Genomic DNA, 22,161 nt, shown 5'->3' on the forward strand with positions numbered 1-22,161 from the left:
AGCATCCCCACTATACAAATTGTTCCAGCCCCCTGCTGGCATGTGAGGAAGAGGAAATGAGGAGCACACACACAACCCCTGCAATGTGGCAGAGGGGGAATGAGGGAAAACACACAAAGCCCCTGCCTTGGGGGAAATGGATAATGCAGGGGCATGCAAGAAAGGGGGAAACGGAGGCCATACAGAGCTCCCGGCACGTAGCAGATGGGAGAATGGTGGGGATGAAGGGAGGTGTTGCAGGGAGTCCCTCAAATAAAGGGGGATGGGATGGTGGCACACAGAGAGTAGTGGCTGTGGTGTGTGCAACTGCGCTCAAACTATGTGACCCTCTAGAATAAGAGATCAGAATCAGCCCATAAATCAATATACAGGCAGAAGCAGAGTTCCACAGGGCTTTGTAGAAGAGGGCAGAGAACTGAAACTTGATCCAGTTTGATCTCTGCTTTTAGGCAAGTCATTTAACCTGCTTGCCTCTGTTTTCCCATCTGTGAAATGGGAATAGTATACTTAGTTACTGAGACATACTTCACAAGGTAGTGTGAGAATTCATTAAACATGTTTGTTAAAGACCTGTGAAGATGAAAAGTGGCATATAAGTATTAAATATTATTTTAACAGAACATATCACACAGAGATACTCACCCGCTCCTGACCAGCTGTATCCCAGATCAGAAATTTATGAAGCTCATTCCCACAAGGCACAGTTTTAGTCATGAAGGAAGCACTGAAATGAGAAGTATCAACTGTTTGTTATTCAAATCTAAACCCACTGTGAGGTTAACAAATGGAATTCACTGGACCAATATTCTAAATATATCAACTCTAGGCTTTGGGCAGGTTTGTTTGGTTCGGCCAGGCCACTTAGGGTGGGAAAAAGTCATTTTCTGGTACAGCGTCCATTCAGTAATATCCCCTGGATTTATTTTTGTTTACGCAAATTTCTTTTTTCTTCTGGTGAGGTTTAGAGGGATCCTTCTGGTTAGGCTCGAGCACCAGCACCAAACGTGCCTGGGGCCCATACCTCCTTTCTTCTCTGTGCACATGCCTGTCCATTGGGCAGCTGGCACTTCAGGTTCTTTTTGTTGTTGTTGCTGATCCTGGTGAACATCCTCTTGCAAGGAGTGGGATAAGTGTACATGTTATCTCCCCACCAAGCAGTGAATGAGTGATTTCATATGCTAGTGTAGAAGACAGGAAAAGTAAGTGACTAGCAACAAAACAGCAGAACAGACTATACACAAAGTGTTGCCAAAAGTACAATGTAAACAAACCAAAAAGTCCCGCCCCCACATCCCCTCCAATCTTGGGCATAACAGTGTTAGTTGTTACTTCTAACAATAATAGGTAGAATTTTTTCAGCGGGAAATGTGATTTTTCAAAATTGTATCCCTTTACGAAAGAATGCTAGACATTTATAGGTTTGCTCTATACAACAGTGTTTGAGCTGAAGGAGGCCTGAAAGAGATTGCCCAGGCTCTGGTAGAATTGTGTTTCTTTCTAGACACTGCTGAACCATTCCTGCAAAGATAACCTTTATCCCTGACATATAAAGAGGCACCTGATAGGATGTGTTTTGCATTAGAAATACACTGGATTACATCACATGGCATGTGTTTTCAAAACATTTTCTAGGAAAGATACACCAGAGGTTCCCTGGATAGCCATCTGTAAATTGCTCAATTCAAACAGTGTTCCAATGGATACAAAAAGATTAAGTAATACAGGAAGAGCAATATTTTCTTTGGTTATTTTGTGGGTTTATGTTTCCAGCTATCATTCTTTTATTATGCAACACTTCACAGCTTTGAAAACAGGAAGTTCAGAACACCAGCAGCTACAGGAGGTCACTAGAATTGTGGATTTAGAACATTAGTTCATCTGTCAAAAACAAAACAAAAAAAACCAAAAACCCTTACCTATGTAGTAGTCCTACTTAGAAAACACAAGGTAACAAAACATATTAGCAATATTTAACTCAGTACACTAATGTGACAAAGTGTTTTTTTTCCAAATATAAAATCTTTTCCCCCTAAACATGACAATTATGAAAAGTTTCTATTTTCTTCTCATATTGGTAGAATATCTTTACTTTGATAAAGGACTGACAGTGGTTTAGAACTAAAGGTCCACTAGGTTCCCATTAATTTCATCATTATGAGCAAATGACTTCCTAATCAATACTGCCAGAGATGATGTGCTTCCTTTCCCCCTCCTCTCTGCCCAGCTTCCTCCATTTGTTAAATTCAGTCGTCCAAAACTGTATTGGAATCTGGTCATAAAATCCCCAGCTGGGACTACAATTGTGCATCCAAAGCCAGCGGTCAACGTGTTACACCTGAAAGCTTTTAGCTACCTCAACATCAAACACAAACAAAGCTTACTCTGCATAAGGAATTTAAAGTAGAATAATTACAAAACAAGAGCAACTGTTCACACCCAAATAATTCCTTCATGGACAAGGTGTATTAGCTTCCTCTGCCCTAGGGAAGTCAAGTGTCTTCAAAGTTTTCCAACTGATGCAGGGCTGAGGATTTGGCCATAAGTGTTGGAAAGAAGAGATCTCTAAATTAAACTCAGTTAAATGACTGACAGGAGCTAGCTTGTGATGCTTTGGATTTAGAAGCTCTGCAGTTTCTGTGAAAAATAGATGCAGATGAATTATATTTGGTCTGATTATGCTGCATTATCCTGTCTTATTAAAACCTCAGAATGTGATGCATTATAAACCTAGAAGAAATTCTACTCGTGGGGGAATTCTGCACCACTGCGTGCGCACAGAATTCATGTGTCCCGCAGATTTCTTTGCTTCTCCACAGAAAAATGAGTTTCTGATGGGGAGGCAAAGGGAAGCCAGAAGACTGGTCACATGCCCCTCCCCAGTAGCACAGGCGCATCATTTCGGGTGCTTGGAGCAGCTGGCGGAGAGGTAAATTACTGCTGAAGGTAGGGCTGGGAATGCCCTTGCCAGTGGCTTCTACCCTGCGCCAGATTCAGTTGCAAGTCTTGGCTGGCTGGGGGTGAGAGAGGATGGGACTTGCTCTTCCCCTGCAACGAGTGGCTGGGTCCGGGTCAGACCCACCCCCAGAAACCTTTCCTGGCTTCAGGAAGCTCTGCACTGACCTCCCTTCCCCCACTGCTTCTCAACCATGGGGGGAGGGGCACTGTATGGGGAGCTGTTCCCACATCCACCAAACCCCTGTGTATCCAGACCCCCCTGCCGAGTCTCAACCACCGTACCTGAACCTCCACCCCACCGAGCCTCACCCCCTGCATCCAGACCACCCCCCACACTTGAACCCTCACCTCAATGAGCCCCACCCCCTTCGCACCTGGATCACTCCATGAGCCCTCCACGAGCCCTCCACATGCAGACCCCCACCCCACTGAGCCCCAACCAGCTGCACCTGGACCCCACCCCCGCTGAGTCCCCCACACCCAGACCTCCCCACTGCTGAGCCCTATCCTCCTACACCTGGATCCCACTGCAGAGTCCCATTGCCTCCTGCACCTGGATCTCCTCAATGTGCCCCTGTGCATCAAGATCCCTCCACACCTGGCCCATGCACTGAGTTGCCTGCACCCAGATTGCCCCACACAGAACCCTCTCACCCCACACTTGTATCCTCCCACACTGACCCCCTCCACACTTGGATCCTGCCAGGCTGAGCCTGCCTGCTCACGCCTGGTGCAAAGGGGCAAGGCCCTGGGGTGTTTTGGGGACAGGTCCGGCCCTTGCGCTGTGTAAAGATTGGATGCAGCCTCACCACCAAGCTTATGCTCAAATACATTTGTTAGTCTCTAAGGTGCCACAAGTACTCCCGTTCTTTTTTCAGGTTTCCTAGTCACTCTAGCACATTGAAAGGGGACATTTAGTGGCATATGTATCATCACCCAGAGAGCAGACTCAAACCTAGCATTATTTATATTATCCCAGAGTTGTACTCAGAGCTTAACAGAGAGTAAAAAGCTTCCAATCATGAGTCTGTATAATACAAAACACAGAGCAGTATGTGTGTTCGTGTCAGCTTCACAAATCAGGTGACTGTTCAGGAGTTGTTGAGAGGGAAGAAAGCTTTCTGACTCTTTATGGCGAGGCTATTCTAAATGTAAGGAATAACATGAGCAGAGAGTGAGGCAAGAAGGCACACACAAAAAAAGAAAAAAAAGAAGTTAGTGGAGTGTGGAGAGCAGAATAGGGCATCAAAGTGAGGGGGAAATGTAGGGGAGTTGTGCAGTTTTGAACATGGGGAAGAGAAGACACTTGAGATAGAAGTAAGAGGATGATTTTGGCAGCAGTGAAACATTTCAAGGAAAAGATTAAACAGGGTACTTACCCAATAGTAGGGCTAATATTGTGATCAAAATGATCCTGGACAAATCGACAAACTATACTTGATTTCCCAACCCCAGTATCCTGCAAATGAAAGAAAGAACAATAATAAATTCACAAGGTACTTGTATCTGAACTTCAGTAGAAAAATTCACTGATCAGGGGGTAATATGAATTATGATTCTACCTTTTTTTTTAAACCACAAAAAAAGAACAAACTTACTCTACAGGCAAGTGGAGCAGGTTAAGTGTTTAAAAAGAAAATAGTTCATTAACTATTTTTGTAAGTGTCATCATAACTGGAGTTATTAATTTAACTCTTCTGCATTTCTAAAATTCCATCCTTTTACAACCTCACAACACTTTTTTTTGGCGGAGGGGAGGGAGTTTACATTAATAAATTGTCACTGATTATAAAAGTTTACATTTAGCTATTTACTCATTCAAAATAAAATAAAAAACCACTGCATGTTAAAATCCATAGTTATTTTGCTGAGCAAAATCAACTTCCAGCAAATTAGTTTTGTGTGTGTTTGTTGTAAGGATGGACCAAGTAAGTATGCTTCCAAAATAAATAGCTAACAAAGTCTTTTCATTATGAGATAAATAAGTGATTTTCTCAGCATTTATAGTATGTCTCAGGTGCTTTTAATAAGGTCTGAAGCCAAGGACTGAGTGACTTTAGCCACCCAAGATATGCAACAATCCCCTAGCAATGCACTTGTAGGATGCATTAAGGAGTCTATGAAACTGAACGTATTAATAAAAAGAGAAGGACAAATGCCTCAGTGGTTGCTATGTGGGAGAGCCTGCTTTCATTACTGGTACCAGTCTCATTCTTCCCTGTCGGTAGGGATAAATACTAGGAGTACTGCATACGAAGTATATTCAGAACCTCTGGATAAAATAGGGAAGGAAAGAAGTTCCTTGCACTATACCGCAGCAAGTCTTCCAGCCAAAAATGCATTTTCCAGTACTTCTTGACCACTCCATAGAACCTTAAAAGTACAGGGAGACGTAAGTAAATAGGGGGATTTCTTGGGCTCCAGTAGAAACTTACAGGGCTTCTTTTAGATGTTGAAAAGGTATCAATCCAGACCCTTCCATTTACTGAATGGACATTAACAGTGAGAGCCAAGGCCCAATCCAACTCATTAAAATGTCAGTGGAAAACTCCCACTGAGTGCACTGAAATTGAATCAGTCCCATGATCAATAAGTTCAATTTGTGTCCAGATTTCTAAAACCATTTAATATATTTTAAAATTGACAGGTTTCCAAATTCAGGCAGGGCAACACTATTGGCACCATACAAATAATACAGAAAACTTGGCTGTGTCTTTTATGTAATCATTTGTCCAGACCTTGATCTTTTTCAAAGATGGAAAAAACAAATCCAAGTATTTAGACTCCCTCTCCCTTGTTTAAATAAAACTGTAATAATCAAGGGTGGGAAAACCTTTCTTACTAGAAAACCATCATTTAAACTCTCGTCTCTAATTCAAGGCTGTCCTTACTTAGTCTACTTCCAAGTCATAATAAATATTCACTCAGCACAGATGGTTGTTTATCTGCAATGTGCAATCGATACACAAATTTCAAAAGAGAGCAACAGTATTTAAAACCAGCCTAGCAAATTTCAATCAATAGCCACAACAAACATTGCAGCTATCCCCAAAATTCGCCTTCATTATCAATTCCATCTGACGTTCCTGCACAGTCACCAAACCCAGGACAGCACAGCACATTTTAAGAAGTCTTCTGTGGCAACACTGAATAATATAATTATTCCAGATTTTAACCGTGCTTCAGAAAACCAAAACGAGCTCAGAGGAATTGCAATTCCCTTTTGTGGAAAAGTTGCTTCTGCTCCAGAGTTTAAAATTAGACATCATCTCAGTGACCTGATGCCACCTCAGTGCCATACATATTTATTTCCAGCTGCCTTAACAGGCCAGTGGCAAGTGCAATTACAGCTCAAAAAAGAGAGGGATTTGGTCTTTGGCAGGGCTGTCGCATCTACAAGCTGAATTTGGAGCTTACCTCATTTTGCTAGAAGATGCTAATTCTTTGACCAATTAACCAAACTTTAGTGGTTTCTATTTCTCTTACATCCTTCACAGAAATTGCAGCTAAACCTACTTGCCAGCCACCCCAGTCTGCATTCAAGTAGCCTCCAGCTTAAAGACACTCACTCTCAGTCTGTACCCTTGTGACTGCTTTGACTAGCCCTCAGAATATATTTAGAGCAACATTTGTGGAGGAGGGGAATAAAATGCTGACCATCATCCCATAGCTAGTTTTAAAACTATCTGGACAATTTTCAATATATTCTCATGCACCTGTCAAATGAGGCACCCTCCTGCTCCACCACAACTGGAAAGTGCATTGGGATGTGTGAACATTCCATACAACACTGGAAAACTAGTCTAAATAGTTTATTGCAAATCAGAGTCAATCAAGTTTACTAAACATAGAGTAGCCATCGCCTTTCAGACAAACCTTGCAGGACTGTTGCTTGTGACGGCATCTGCTGCTTACCGGCAAGTAAAACATGCATGCCATTAAAATAGTCTAAATACTAGAGCTGTAGAAAATACTTCTGCTACCATCTGCTTTAGGACTTTGCCCTGCTGTATTGCTCTTTTGTCCATAAACCTTGTTCCCTCAAATCTGGTAATGTTCCTTGTTTTGCCACAAGGAAAAGACCCTAAACAGGATTTATTCAAGCAGGTAGCACCAACAACCTTATTCTTCAGTTCACTGAGCTCTGCACTTTGCCGATTTTCATAACTCATGTAATCTGGTTCTTTTGTTTTAGTTAGACTGTGCTGATATACATATTAAAACATGCCACACACACCAGATGGCAAATCATCAGCTGGTGTAAACTGCCATAGCTCTATTGACTTGGATGGAGCTAGGACAATTTACAGCAGCTGAGCATTTGCCCCCAGGAAGCAAGCTGCACCCTAAGGAATGGAGTCTGTACTTACCCAGAAGTCATCATCCCTGTAAAATAGGGGAGCTATGATGGATGGGGAGTGGAAGGCAACTTTTTCTTTAAAATAATCACACACAAAAAATACAGCTCCATGTGACAAGGGATCCAGGACATAAAGTCTGTTCTAATTAAAGGGATATTTGACACATGCCTGGGGTGTGGTGCAGAATTTATATACACTCTCATTTTAACAAGTTATGCTTTAGGAAGGATACTAGGTGCATGGCTCATGGGACTAGTGACATGTTTTGCTTTCTACCTTGCTTCTTTTTCACATACTTAGTCATCACTAGTCTCCCAAGCATAAACACATCCATAATATCAATATAAACTGAGATGTACAGAAATAAGCAAACAGGAGAAGGGGGAGGTTCAACAGCATCAAGTGAATCTCTGAATGTTCAATAGGAGAAGAAACCCAGAGTTCAGAATTTTATCCAAGTCTCCCTCTGCTTTGCAAAACTGATCTGGAAATCTCATGAGACAGACCAGTTTTTATTTTATACAAAATGTGGATAGTTCCTGGCTACTACCCTCCCATACTGAACACACTTCAACTTGACTCACAGAACTCTGCTCTCTCAAAGCTGAAGGTGTGCTCCCAGCTGCTGAGCAGACATACCCTGAAGCTTACACATACACAGAGCACCAGGCAATCTGGCTCCTCTATGCTCACATCACTGTAAAGGAGAATGCTGGAAATATACAGCCTCAAGTAGGATTACTGGATTTTAGCAGCCAATTTACAAACTAACAGGAATTTACACATTGCTTATAATATATCACAAGTATAGAGAAAGTAAGAGTCCAATATATTTCTAAAGTCACATTCCAAGGACGGACAGCTGATTGGTGTAACCATCCACTGTTCTAAGTCTCCATACATAGGAAAGTTAAGGAAATAGAGGAAGTCAGGTTTTGTTTGTTTGTGTTTGTTTGGTTTTTAAGTTTAAATTTGGAGGGGTGTGGGTTTTAAAAAAAAACAACCATAAATCTAAGCCTCTGTCCTGCAAACGTTTAAGAATGTGAGTAGCCCAAGGAGTCCAACTGGACTAGGGAGTTACTCACTTGCATAACTGGGGCTTTATTATTTAACCTTTATATTGCAGTAGCATCCAGAGACCTCAGCCAGGTGAGGGGCATAGTGTGCTGGGCACTTTTACAAACATATACTGAAGAGCCTAAAGAGTTTACCTTAATTATTCTTCTATCTGAAATGGTACAAGCACCAAACTCACAAAAAAACTACACATATGACTGCTCACTAAACAGCAGTCTTATAATTATGCAAGATGCAGTAGCAATTGTTTTATTCTTGACTACACCGTATCCTTCCAAGCAAAGGGTGGGTTTTTTTATATATACAGAATCCTATTAAGATGAATTATGTAAGAATCCATTTATGACTATGGGGTTTTGCAAACAAATACACAAGAATACCTCACAATATTTTACATAAAAGAACCTGCATGATAAGAACACACACTGAAAAAACAGCTTGCTTTGGAACCACAAGAGATCTCATAACTAACTTCCCATTTTGGTTAAAAACCATGATTGTTAAAAAAAGCTTTATATATGGGTGTGACTGCAGTGCAACCTGGACTGTGGTACCGCTGAGCCCTCCAAAACCGACCAGCCTGGGATATCCCTCACACTGTGATGTTGATGGCAAGCTACAAACTTCTGGCAAGTACTGCACTTACACAGACATCCACAGGCAGGGATACATCCAACTGAGTTACATAAATGATCTCCTAGCCACGCATGAACCATCAATAGGGAGGCTCCAGCCAATTCCCCCCAGCGCCCCCGCCTTGCACTGGTCAGAAGCAGGGGCAGCGGATTTGTCCTAACAGTGGAGGGGCCCCAGGCCCTGCCCTTCCTCTTTCCCCGAGGCCCCACCCCCAGCAGCCAACCTGGAAGCCAGAGTGGGGCTGGGGAGCCATGAACCCTCCACCTGCCCTGGGTAGTGGGGGGGGGGCTCCCGAGAGTGGCCCCCAGCCCGTGTCTCTGCCCTCTGGCTGCCTCACCCAAGGCAGGTGGCGGGTCTATAGCTCCCCACAGTTGCCTGCGCAGCTCTTACCCCAACCCAGCTCCAGCTTCCAGCCTGGCCTGTGGGCTCGGCCTCAGGGGCCAAAGAGCCACATCTGGGCCAGAGCCACCCAGGCAGCCACCCAGGGGAGCCACAGAACCTCCATCTGCCCTGGGAGTCAGGGACACAGGCTGGGGGCTGCTTTCAGGCCCCATTTCGGGCAGGTGGAAGGTCCGCAGCTCCCCACAGCTGCCTGGGTTCCCTGGGTCACTCTTACCTGGCCAAGCATCAGCTTCCAGCCAGGCTGGGGGAGGTGGATGGCGGGGTCAGAGGGAAGAGAAGGAGCAGGCTGGGCCCATGGCAAAAAGTGGATGGGCCACGCCAGTCCACTTTCAAAAGTGGGAAGGCCATGGCCCCTTGGCTCCTCTTGTTCCAGCACTCTTGTTCAGAAGCCCAACCAGTGTAAGTTCATTACCTAGTTTGCCACACCAACAAAAGGGTAGTGGATGTGCAACAGCCCTTGTTAACCTAAGCTGAGATTTCCTAAGCCCTTCAACCAAAACTCACTGGTTCAGATAAAATATACAAACAGATTTACTAACTACAGAAAGACAGATTTTAAGTGATTATAAGTGGTAGACATAAAGGTCAGAGTAAACACACTTTCTAAATCCAAAATTTTTAGTTTAAGCAAGAATTTAATCATACAGCTTTTCTCACCCAGACAGATGGCATAAGGAGGTTACAGTTCCTTAATACACAGGCTGAGACTACCTTCCAGCCTGGGACCACCCTTCCCCATTTCAAAGTCTTTGTGCTCCAGATGTTCTTCCAGGTGTTGAGTTGGGGGAGGGGAGTAGATGTGACATCATCGCTGGGCTTTTCTCCTCTTTTATATTTTCTTCCAACTTGCTGGAAAGATCTTTGCTGTGACGTGGGGAATCAGGCACCCCCACTGGTCAAGCTAGGGTTGCCAACTGTCTAATTGCACAAACCCAAACCCTGCCCCAACCCCTCCCCAAGGCCACGCTCCTGCCCAGCCCCTTCTCCGAGGCCTCGCCCCATTCACTCCATCCCCCCTCCCTTCATTGCTCGCTCTCCCCCACCCTCACTCACTTTCACCAGGCTGGGACAGGGGGTTGACGTGTGGAAAGGGATTTGGGATGCAGGCTCTGGGAGGGCATTTGGTGTTGGAGGAGGCTTGGGTGCAAGAAAGGGCTCATGGCTGGGGCAGGGGGTTGGGGCATAGGAGGGGTTGTGAGAGAGGGCTCAGGAATGGGGCAGGGAGGTGGGGTGCAGGAGGGGGGGTGAGAGACGGCTCAGGGATGGAGCAGGGAGTTGGGGTGTGGGAGGAGATGAGGGGTGCGGGCTCCAGTCATCAGCGCTTACCTCAGGCGTCTCCCGGAAGTGGCCAGCACATCCAGCTCCTAGGTTCAGGGGCAGCCAGGCAGCTCTGCATGCTACCTCTGCCTGAAAGTGCCGCCTCCGCAGGTCCCATTGGCCGCGAAACTGCAGAGTTGGTATTCGGGGCAGGGGCAGCACACAGAGAGCCACTGACAGCCCCTGAGCCGGACATGCCGACCGCTACCGAGAGCCACACGGAGCCAGGGCAGGTAGAGAGCCTGCCTTAGCCCCACTGCGCCAGTGACTGGACTTTTGAACTATTAAAAAAAATTGCTTGGATTGCTTTCAAAAGCAACCAGGAGATTGAGGCCGATTCCGGCAGACTCCCAGCTATCCGGGAGGGTTGGCAACGCTAGGTCAAGCAGTCTCCATTGCACATTTTCTCTCTGAGAAGTCTCTGGGAGGGCCGTTGAGAGAGTGGATTCCCTTTAATGGGCCATCAGCACAGGTCTGGCTGGTCCTTTGTTGCAACTGAAAGCTTGGCTGTCCAACATATTTCGGTAACACATATAATGCTTTATAATGTCACATATAAAGATAGCACACACAATCCAACAGAATATTAATGTTCAACAGATCAAGAGTTTTAAAACAAGTACTCAAAAGGCATACTTCGTACAAAACATATAATACACCTCTACCCCAATATAAGGCTGTCCTCGGGAGCCAAAAAATTTTTATAGGTGTTATAGGTGAAACTGCATTATATTGAACTTGCTTTGATCCACCAGAGCGTGCAGCCCCACCTCCCCAGAGCGCTGTTTTACCGCATTATATCCGAATTCGTGTTATATCGGGTCACATTATATTGGGGTAGAGGTGTAATTATATGACAGTGGTGAATAAGAGGGTTCCAGGGTGCACTTTGAGGTACAGAGTGCCACAAGATTTGTAGGGACAAATTCTGCACTGGGTAGATGATCCGTGCCTCCTGACAATGGGAGGGCACAACCCCAGAACAGCTCAAGTCATGCCCCCCGTTGTAGCAACCCTCCCCTTCCAGAAAGCAGCCCCACCCCACCCCTGTGGGAAACCAGCAGCCCCTCTGTGCAGCTCTAAGCTGTTCCTCTGACTCTCCCAGCAGAGTTAAAGCAGCAGCACCTCCAAGCAGCTCCCAGCTGTTCCTCTGCTCCTGCCTCTGCCTTTCCTTGCCCAGCATAGCTCACTGACTCAGCTGCTCTGAAGGGAGGGTGCCCTGCTGCACCACATGATGAGCAATCTGTGGGGGGGGGAGAGGGGCCATGAGACCCTGCATCCCTCCCCCCCAAACACACATTACCTCTGTTTTAACTTGGGGCATAATTTGGCCCTACAAATTAAATCTAGCAAATTTCAATTTGAAAAAGCTGAAGTATCAAACCCTGAAAAATCAGAGGATGTTAACGCCTAGTAACAGTTACTAATAGCAGCTAGAGTACATATACAGCAGCTATTTTTCAACATTAGTAATACTTTGAAATGAGAGAGCACTTCAAAGCTCTTTACAAACACTGAGCCAAATTCAGTGTCTGACCCAATTTGCATTGAAAAGTTAACAGGATTCTTTCTATTGATTTCTACAGGAGTTGGATCATACCCTCAAGGAGAGTATGTGCTGGTGTTCCCTGGACGAGGCACCTCAGCGGATTAAAGTCCAGCCAGTGACACAGTTACAATGGCACAAGGAGCTTTTGTCCTCCTCTCCATCAGGAGGCTTGCAGCCAACTAGCTCAGCCCTACAAGCAGGAGGCACTGGCTAACAGCAGCTGGATTGGGAGATGATAATTCCTAGTGGTCCAAGCTACAGCAGTCAGGCCGAGTAGTCAGAGCCACTGCCAGAATCAGGAGTCCAGGGCAGGGGTGGAACAAGGCTGGAGCAGGGGCAGGGCTGGAACAGGACTGGGAGCAGAACATAGCACGAGCAGGGCTGAGAGCAGGCTAATGCCTGGGGAGTCTGTTGCCACCATCAGACAAGAGACCGTTCCAAGCCCTGGAACAGCCTTGAGCAGACTGAGCTACTGGTACTCCTGTGTTGCTCATATACCCATTTTGGGAGTCACATGACCAGTTCCTGGCTTGTGGATTGGCTGGGAGCCTACCACACAAATGACTCATCACCTTACACTGGCCAAGGAAAGAGTGTGGCTAATGTACGCAGGTGATTAATCGATTCAGTGCATCCCTTAGGCAGACTCTACTGGTGTAGCTCCCATCGCACCCAAAGTAGAAATTAGCATTGCCCACCCCAGTCAAAACCTTGAGGTAGTACTGCCATCTGCCCTCCTACTTTGGAGGTACAATGGACCAGGCTAGCAGAGACAGGTGCAAAATATACCTATCTGCACCAGCATGATTGTGGCAAACGTGGTCTGTTAATGAATCTTCATGACAAACCCTGGAGTTAACTAAGTATTGTTACCGTATTCAGACACAAAGAGATTGAGTGACTTGTCCAATGTCACAGAGCAAGGACACGATTCTGCTCCCACTGACAGCATTCTCATTGATTTCAATGGGAGCCAGATTGGGCCCACACCTCGGTGTGGAAGCTGGCATTAAAATTCAAGAATTCCTGGTTTTCAGTTTCATGTTCATGCCATTAGGCAAGTATCTTGTCTGTTTCAATACAGATTGACAATTAACAGAGCCTCTTAGTCTATTCTGTAGACTGCTTAAGCCAAATTCTCTTCTTTGTCACACCAGTTGAGCTTCATTCACCAATGTGACAGAAAGGGAGTGTTGGCCCTCTCTTTTTAAGTGGTAAAATTTCATCTATTTAGGTAAAATTTTTCTTATATAAAGCAAATATTAAAAAGTCTGAAACGGTCAAAAGAAAAAAACCCTTTTTTGCCACCCATAATTTCAAAACAATCTACATGATTTTTAAATTGAAACAAAGTCTGCCTCTGGACAGGCAACCTGTATGCCAAGCTTACAATATGGAAGGGCAGTATTTAGCCTTCTGGAAAAAAAAATCAATAATTTTTTTTCAAAAATGGAAATGCTGACAGATCTTTCATTCTAGCTGCTGTTGTATAATACAGCTAGACCAGACTTGGCAGCTGAGCTTTTGCACATCAAAATATCTGCTCTTTCCACTGTGGAATTTGGCTGTACTTTAGCCTATGATTTATAGCTTCTATTATAACCCTAAGCCATTCCCATTAGCTCATGGCAGCATTTTAACAGTCTCTGGCATATAAAAATTCACACTAGTTGTAACTATGTAGAGTGCAATCACACTGTAATATTGGTGGCTGATCAGCAGCTTATTAGCTACAAGCAAGCAAACTGCCATGCCGCATCAGAAAACATTAGTAGACTTTTCCAGAAATCCATCTTAACCTCTGGTCAAGCAGGGGCGGCTCCAGGCCCCAGCACGCCAAGCACGTGCCTGGGGCAGCATGCCGCGGGGGGCGCTCTGCCAGTCGCCGGGAGGGCGGCAGGCAGGGTGCCTTCAGCGGCTTGCCTGCGGAGCGTCTGCTGGTCCCGCGGCTTCGGTGGACCTCCCGCAGGTGTGCCTGCGGAGGGTCCGCTGGTCCAGAGGCTCCACCGAAGCCGCAGGACCAGAGGACCCTCCGCAGGCACGCCTGCGAGAGGTCCACCGGAGCCGCGGGACCAGCGACCAGCAGAGTGCCCCCCGCGGCATGACGCCGTGCTTGGGGTGGCGAAATGTCTAGAGCCGCCCCTGTGGTCAAGGCTAGTTTCCATATCAAACACGGCTTCCTATCCAGTGTCTGGCACTCGGTATTCTTGAGTCACTCACTTTGCATCCTGTTTGCAAAGATGCCCATCCATCACCAAACAGCAGCTGAGGGGAGTGTCAGGAACACGGCTACCTTTTCTCTCATGTAGCTGCTATATCTTCTAACTCCCACTCCCAAATGATAATAAAATAAAGCTTTTCCATTTGCTGCCTGGCTTAGTACTTTATGCCTGACATTAGCAGTAACGTTTAATCGTTACCCAGATAAGCAGAAATGGGAAGCATTGCAATTTTTTCCACGTTTTACTAATGCACTTGTGCTCCTGCAGCAACTTTGAAAGGCTCTAGTAGGCAGCTTGAAGAGCATTTGAACCTGACTGGATGTTTATCAGTTGTGTAAAGATACATGAAAGAGTTATACACTACAGACTCCTGACCACAATTTTTTAATCCAAGAATCATTCTGCCCAGTAAACATGCGCTAGCCTTAAACACAGCCTCTCTCTGTTCAAACAATTTTGTTTTACTGGTTGGTCTGAAGGCTCTGCTGGAGGCATAACTTACCACCCTCCAGGAGACATGGGGATTCAACTGGTGTGTTCTGGAACCATCCCAGAGAGAATGTGGTAATTAGCAGTAGTTAGGGTGACCAGATGTCCCGATTTTATAGGGACAGTCCTGATTTTTGGGTCTTTTTCTTATACAGGCTTCTATTACCCCCCACCCCGTCCTGATTTTTCACACTTGCTGTCTGGTCACCCTAGCAGTAGCGCTTAGTGAGAATTAGAAATAGCTTTTGCTGCATTCAAAGTGCTTCCATCTGCAGATGTGTCAAATCAGCAAATACCACCACAGATTAAATGAACAAGTGAAAATCCAAGCGCAACCTTTAGACTGACTTGTTGGCTTTCACCTGACTCATGAAGGTAAAAGGAGTCTATGCCCTTAAACCGAGTCTGCCGTCATGAGGAGAAGCTATGCTCAGGTGCCCTAACTCTTCGCTTCTACAGTCAAATGAACATATAATTTCAAAGTGAGGGATATTTTTATTTATTTTTTAAAAGTTCATTTTTCCATCTGGCCCAGTGTGGATGCAAAGGAAATTAAGAGGTATGTGGTGCTCTTCTCAGATAAGATTTTATTTTTGAGTGGCTTGTGTGAAACAGACAAGAATCTACTCACTGAGCAGCACCTCCCGCTCTCTGACTCTGGGGGTGGAGCAATTTCTGCATTCCACAGTGGAGGATGATCTTTTATCCCTATAGCCATCTCTCACATGGAACTGTAACTACTCAGCATGTCCTTCCCTCTTTATAAAAAACAACCATCTTTATACTTTGACAGAATTTCTTCCAAATAAGAGTCCTTTTTTCTGGAATTGGCACGTTATTCATTATCCCTGGCATTCTGCAGAACTTATACATGCCTAGCATTGTATTCTTGCTATGTAGAGTGCCGCATGAGATTAGGCACGGTCTTACACCATCAGAGCTGTGCAAGAGTTGCTGCATAGTTCTCTGGGACAGTTGGCTGCAAGCGAGGCAGTGGAAACAGTGCCTGCTTAATGGCCTGTTAAATGCACAGTTGTGTACTCTCCTATGTAAGAGGGATTTACCAAAAGCCATTTGATGCATCAAAAATGATGAAAAATTTGGCACGTTCTTCTCTCCCAGGATTTCATGTCTAGCTGGTATGTGATAATGCTCCCTTCTAATGCTGGCATTTATTCCTTGGGGTCGAAGTACAACACAGTGATCCAGATTTGATTCTGTGTCAATGACAATGTTCTTATTCTGCAGGTTCCTCCACTTTTTCAATTACATCTCCTGATAAGAAACACTGCAATTCATTCTGTAGTCTGTCCATCAGCACCACACGTACATTCCTGGCTGCGTGTATGATATGTTGTACATCTTTGTTTACAGTCATTTAGTATATAATATTACTTTCCCTATCCTTCAACTATGTCTGTATATTTCTTCAGTAAAGTTGTGATGGTTTGAGTCAATTCTTCCATAGTAAAACCACATATATATCATTTTCAATTGCTGGCCTGATTCCAGGCCAAAAATAGGTGTTCTATGCCCTGTAATAGTTACAAAGCCAAGCGTACTTCTCTCTCATGTTGCAGAGTGAAATGACATCTTTTCCCTGTAGAAATAGGAACTGCAATTCTTGCTTTCAAGCACATTTGTCTGCCTCATCATCTATCCAGCTGTACCATAGGGAGGAAGGATGGTCTTGTGGTTAAGTCAGTGGCTTGAGACTTGAAAAAGCTGGGCTCAATTCCTGACTCAGCTACAGAGTTTCTGTATGACCGTGCTCTTAACCTCTCCTGTGTGTCAGTTCCCTAAATGTTAAATGAGGATTATAAATATCTGTCAGGGATGTTGTGAAACTAAAATCCATTAATAATAGTAAAGTGCTCTGCTTCTACAGTGATGAGGAGGACTATATATGGGCCTAAATCAGAGGTGGGCAAACTATAACCTGCAGGCCACATCTGGCCTGTGGGACTGTCCTGCCCAGCCCGTGAGCTCCGCACCAGGGAGGCTAGCCCCTGGCCCCTCCCCCACAGCCTCAGCTCCCTGTAGTAATGTGCTACTTATGGAGCACCAGGATTGGCAACTGTATGTAGTACACCATAAGTAGCACATTCTTATGGGGAGCAATTTAATACACTACACCAGCCCTCCATACAGTTTTGGAACCCTGATGTGGCCCTCTGGCCAAAAAGTTTGCCCACTCCTGGTCTAAATACACAGCTGGGGAGTCAGCATCCAAGGCCATTTTGTAAGCCATTGGTGTTCATTTGAAACAGCCTTTGTCTACTGGTGCAGTTGCTGTATGGATTCAATGCACATTGGTTTCCTTTGCTGTATTTGTTTTTCTTTTACGGTACAGTTGAACCCGGTTATGTTGCCAGCCTAGGGGTTTGCCAAAAAGCGTCGAGATAACCGATGATCGAGATAAACGAAAACCAATATGGCGGCAATATATTAACATGTGCTTGAAATTTCTTTATGTACATATGTGCACCAACTAACAGCAGAGATTTACCAGTATACAATACAAACCACCGTCGATTCTCGATACAAACCTTTATTATATTCTCCAACATTGCAAACACAAAGATCGCTCACAAAATCACAAAATCACAAAGAACGTGCGGGGTGTAGTTCGTTTTTACAAAAAGCTAATCAGTGTCAAAATTAAATTCGCGAGTCATTTCACTCTGACACAGCTCTGAAAAGTATCGTACACGCGGTTACTATGGTTTCTTTACAAAGTCTAAAATGCTTTGTTGCTTTTTGCCTTTAACAGTCTGCTTGAAAACAAATGCTTCAATATTATTTATGCTGTCTAAAACAGTTTCATCTCCTACAAAAGAACCGTACCGTCGAATTTTCTGTAGCATTTCTACCACCTCACCAGCTGAGGGAATTGGTTCCAAATCTTCGTCCGCATCTTCTTCATCTTCTTTGTCATTGCCGCATGCAGATGTGCTTGCCTGTGCTGACTGCACACTTGATACAATGTCTTCATCGGTGATCACGCCATCAGTAACGACGTCTTTGTCGATTTCTATGTAATCTCGGAATTCCTGGACAGTGATGGCTAACTCCTGTGCCTCCTCTTCCAAGATAGCATCTGTAAGGCTTGATTTTCCCGCCACTTCCGCGAGTTCTTCTGCGGCTGCACGGCACTGTGCCTGAAACTCATCATCGGAAATATCCTGAATGACGCAGTGCATCCAGCAGTTTGAGATTGTTTCCTTCTTCACGTCATTCCAGGCTGATCTCAGGAAGTTCATTGCATCTAGAAGGGAAGGGGTGTACTGTGCCTTCTTTTCATCATGAAGCAGGTATTGGCGCATCAACATTTTCCTGTAGTACACCTTAAGCACTTGGATTATCCCCTGGTCAATTGGTTGGAGCTTACTCGTTGTGTTAGGTGGGAGGTAAAAGATCTTAATGGCCTTGAGACCAGGAACATCCGGATGAGCTCTACAGTTGTCCACGATCAGTGCCACCTTCCTTTTCTCTGCTTGGAACTTCCTGTCCCACTTTTTCACCCATGCACTGAATAGATCTCCTGTGATCCAGGCGCTTGGCTGGCCATCGTAATCACATTGGAGAACTTTGGTCTGCTTAAAGCATCTGGGATTCTTGGACTTTCCTATAACGTAGAGCGGGAGTTTTTGGCTTCCATCCATGTTAGCAGCAACTAGCACTGTAAGTCGGTCCTTCGACTTTTTTCCATCGTGACAAGCCTCCCCACGAAACGCCATAGTCTTGTCTGGAAGGCATTTCCAAAACACCCCAGTTTCATCAGCATTAAAAATGTTCCGAGTCTCATAGGTATCCAAAATTGTGCGCATTTGAGTCTTCAGCCATGAATCCACTTGTTCCTGTTGAACCGCAGCGCTCTCTCCACAAATTGCTTTGAAGACAATGTTGTGCCTCTTTTTGAAACGATCCAGCCACCCCGACTTGCTTTAAAGTCAGGGTGTCCTAGCTTTGCAGCAAGGATGTCCGCCTTCTCCATCAGCAAGGGACCATTGACGGGAAGGTTTGTTGCTCGCGTATTTGTGAACCATTGAAACAGTGCATCGTTGACATCTTTGTGCTCAGCCACTCTAAGTTTTTTTCTTGCTGGATCAAAGACAGACTTCTCATACATTTGCTTTATCACATCGGCCTTCTTTTTCCATCCTGAAATGGTGTTTGCTGGAATGCCATGCTGACGACTAAGGTCTGCCGGTTTTGTTCCTTTTTCTAGCTGCAGTATGATTTCATACTTTTTCTCTATTGACTGATTGTCCAGTTTTCTCTTAACACCTCCAGACATTTTTAGAAGGGAAAAAATAAACAGAATAGCTACAGCATGTTATCCTTCAGACAAGATCAACAAGAGTGAGTGAACTGGCATGGGAGTGAACGACCATACGGACCGTGATCACGTGCTACGTGAACTCAGCACATGCGCAGTGAACCAAGTACGATCATTTTTATTTATATACTAATATATAAGACGCACCCTGGGTGCGGGGTGGCATCGATAACTAACATTTTCAAAAGCCGGCGATTGGTCATGGGGATCGAGATAACGGACGTTAAGTGGCAAATTTGGCCCTCTTTTGTGCTCGAGATATTAGGGTACGGCGACATAAATGAACCGACATAACCGATGAGAAAATGCTAAGACAAAGAGAGAATTTGGCGGTTCCACTTCTAAAACGTCGACTTAATACGATTGGCAAGTTAACCGAGGTCGAGATAAATGGGTTCGACTGTACTTGCATTGTTAGCAAAATGGTTACACTTAGAGCAAATCGGGCATTTTTGCTTGAGTGCTAGATAGTGTCTATATGCATGTCCACATCTCTAGATCTCACACAGCCATCTAGGCTGGACATCTGTTACAAAGTTTTGGCACCCTTCCTTGTGTGGTCATTCAACATGTAGTTTCCTTTCACATACAATCTGCATATCTCACTATGTGAGTAAACTCATGCATGTATAGTTTCTTAACTATCTTTACTTATAACAAGCATGGATAACTTGGTCTGTTCTGCCATGTTGCAGGTTTGTGTGGCTTATTTTGTAAATTTAACAATCTCTCAGGAAATGCTTACATATCTTCCCATCACTATATCCTTTTCATTAGTTAGCAAATCTCTTGAGGGACAATAATTTCAAGTATGACGTTCCTTAATACTTTTGTGTGTCTTTTGCTCTCGCACATGGAAAAATAATCTTTCCTTCTTCCTGGGAATATGGCAATGCTATTTATCATCTTCTCATTGTTATATATTAAAGTAATGCCCAGAGACCTCAAGCATGATTGGGGCCCCATTTTACTAGGAACTGTATATGCAAATATGAAAACCCAGTCCCTGACACTAAGAACTTAAAAACTAGTAACATACAAAAGGTGGGAGGAAAGGGATATCATCTAGTATCTATGCATTTTATATCTGTATATACATTTGCAATCTTTTCTGAAAATTATAAATATAAAAAAATAAATACCAGCAATACCCATCTGCTTCTCAAGACACTAAGCCTTAAACTGTTCTGACATCCTATTGCAATCTGTATGTCTATGGGAGAGAGATGGAAGCTATTTGAAATCTCTGGGTCTGTGCAACAGCTAATATTAAAAATAAATTCACTTTCCTAGCAGCGCTCATTGCAGGGTATGCAGAGATGGACATATAAAGCAAAAAATTTTGTTCAAAATGCTTCCGAGGTTGCCTCACTTTGTCCTAAAATCTTAACTGAGGCATCAGTTTCAAGATGTCCATTCTTACTAGCTGCATTACATGTATGGCGGACATCTGGAGTTGCACTGGGAGACTGAAAATAGTTAGGTGGACTAATTGGCTTCTGGAAGCTGTCACTCTTTTTTATGAATGCAAACTCTTTTTTACAGTTTGCATTCATAGTATTCTCCTTGCAGTGTTCTCCGATCTATCTGGTCCTGCTAACTTATGGTGTTCTGATTAAATAAGCAAGGAGTCCTTGTGTTCATCAATCAGATTTGTTTTAAGTTTAAGATGCACACATTGAGTTTGCAGCCCATGGCAGTCTGCCTGGTGGGATGGCTCCAGAGCCTCAGATCTTCAAAGCGCTAGATTCCTGGCCCCAGAGCAGACCACATGTTGGGGCTGCCCCAGAGTCCGCCATGGGCAGGGAACCAGTCAGGTTTCTGTGGTTCATCAAACACTACTTGCTTTTGAGAGAAAATTTGGACTTAACAGACCTGTATTTTCCAATGAATCTCATTTCATTGCAACATTTCTGCCCAGCTTTACCTGTAAGGCCATTTTACAGCCCTCCAAATGTAAAATAAAGGCCAGTCAAAAGAGAAGTGTGATAGATGGAGGGGACGTGATCTATGGACTGATGCCCTGGCTACTTCAACAAACTTCTTCAAAATATCTCAGAACTGGCAACAATGTAAAATACGGATATTAAAAAAAAACCTCACAACTTTGCACTGCAGCTTGTCTGTGGATTTAAGTTTAGACTTGAAATTAGACGAAGGTTTCTAACCATCAGAGGAGTGACATTCCGGAACAGCCTTCCAAGGGGAGCAGTGGGGGCAAAAGACATATCTGGCTTCAGGACTAAGCTTGATAAGTTTATGGAGGGGATGGTATGATGGGATAGCCTAATTTTGGCAATTAATTGGTCTTTGACTATTAGTGGTAGATATGCCCAATGGCTTGTGATAGGATGTTAGATGGGGTGGGATCTGAGTTACTACAGAGAATTCTTTCCTGGGTGTCTGGCTGGTGAGTCTTGCCCACATGCTCAGGGTTTAGCTGATCACCATATTTGGGGTCAGGAAGGAATTTTCCCCCAGGGCAGATTGGCAGAGGCCCTGGGGGTTTTTCGCCTTCCTCTGCAGCATGGGGCATGGGTCATTTGCTGGAAGATTCTCTGCATCTTGAAGTCTTTAAACCATGATTTGAGGACTTCAATGGCTCAGACACAGGTTTGATACAGGAGTGGGTGGGTGAGATTCTGTGGCCTGCATTGTGCAGCAGACTAGATGATCATCATGGTCCCTTCTGACCTTAAAGGCTATGATTCTATGATTCTATTTAATCCCTTTGGAATGCCCCAAGTAAGCGATTTATAAAACTCCCACATTTAGGCCAAAAATCGAAATCAATTTATATTTCTTTGAGCA

General features: G+C 44.4%; 1 protein-coding gene across 3 annotated transcripts in view; it reads right to left on the minus strand.

The window, feature by feature from the left end:
- Positions 1-22,161, minus strand: part of RAB31 (RAB31, member RAS oncogene family) — a 99,827-nt gene that overhangs the window by 43,188 nt on the left and 34,478 nt on the right. For 2 of the 3 annotated variants that reach the window (XM_039526624.1, XM_039526623.1), the window contains exons 2-3: positions 4,335-4,414; positions 643-724 (exon numbers count right to left, since the gene is read on the minus strand). In XM_039526624.1, the coding sequence (XP_039382558.1) occupies positions 643-724; positions 4,335-4,414 (162 nt within the window). Of the gene's footprint in view, positions 1-642; positions 725-1,021; positions 1,132-4,334; positions 4,415-22,161 lie in introns of those variants that run through there. The other variant, XM_039526625.1, reaches the window with a different exon arrangement.

Source organism: Mauremys reevesii, linkage group 2, assembly GCF_016161935.1.
Source record: "Mauremys reevesii isolate NIE-2019 linkage group 2, ASM1616193v1, whole genome shotgun sequence".
In the NCBI taxonomy this organism is placed as follows: domain Eukaryota; kingdom Metazoa; phylum Chordata; order Testudines; family Geoemydidae; genus Mauremys; species Mauremys reevesii.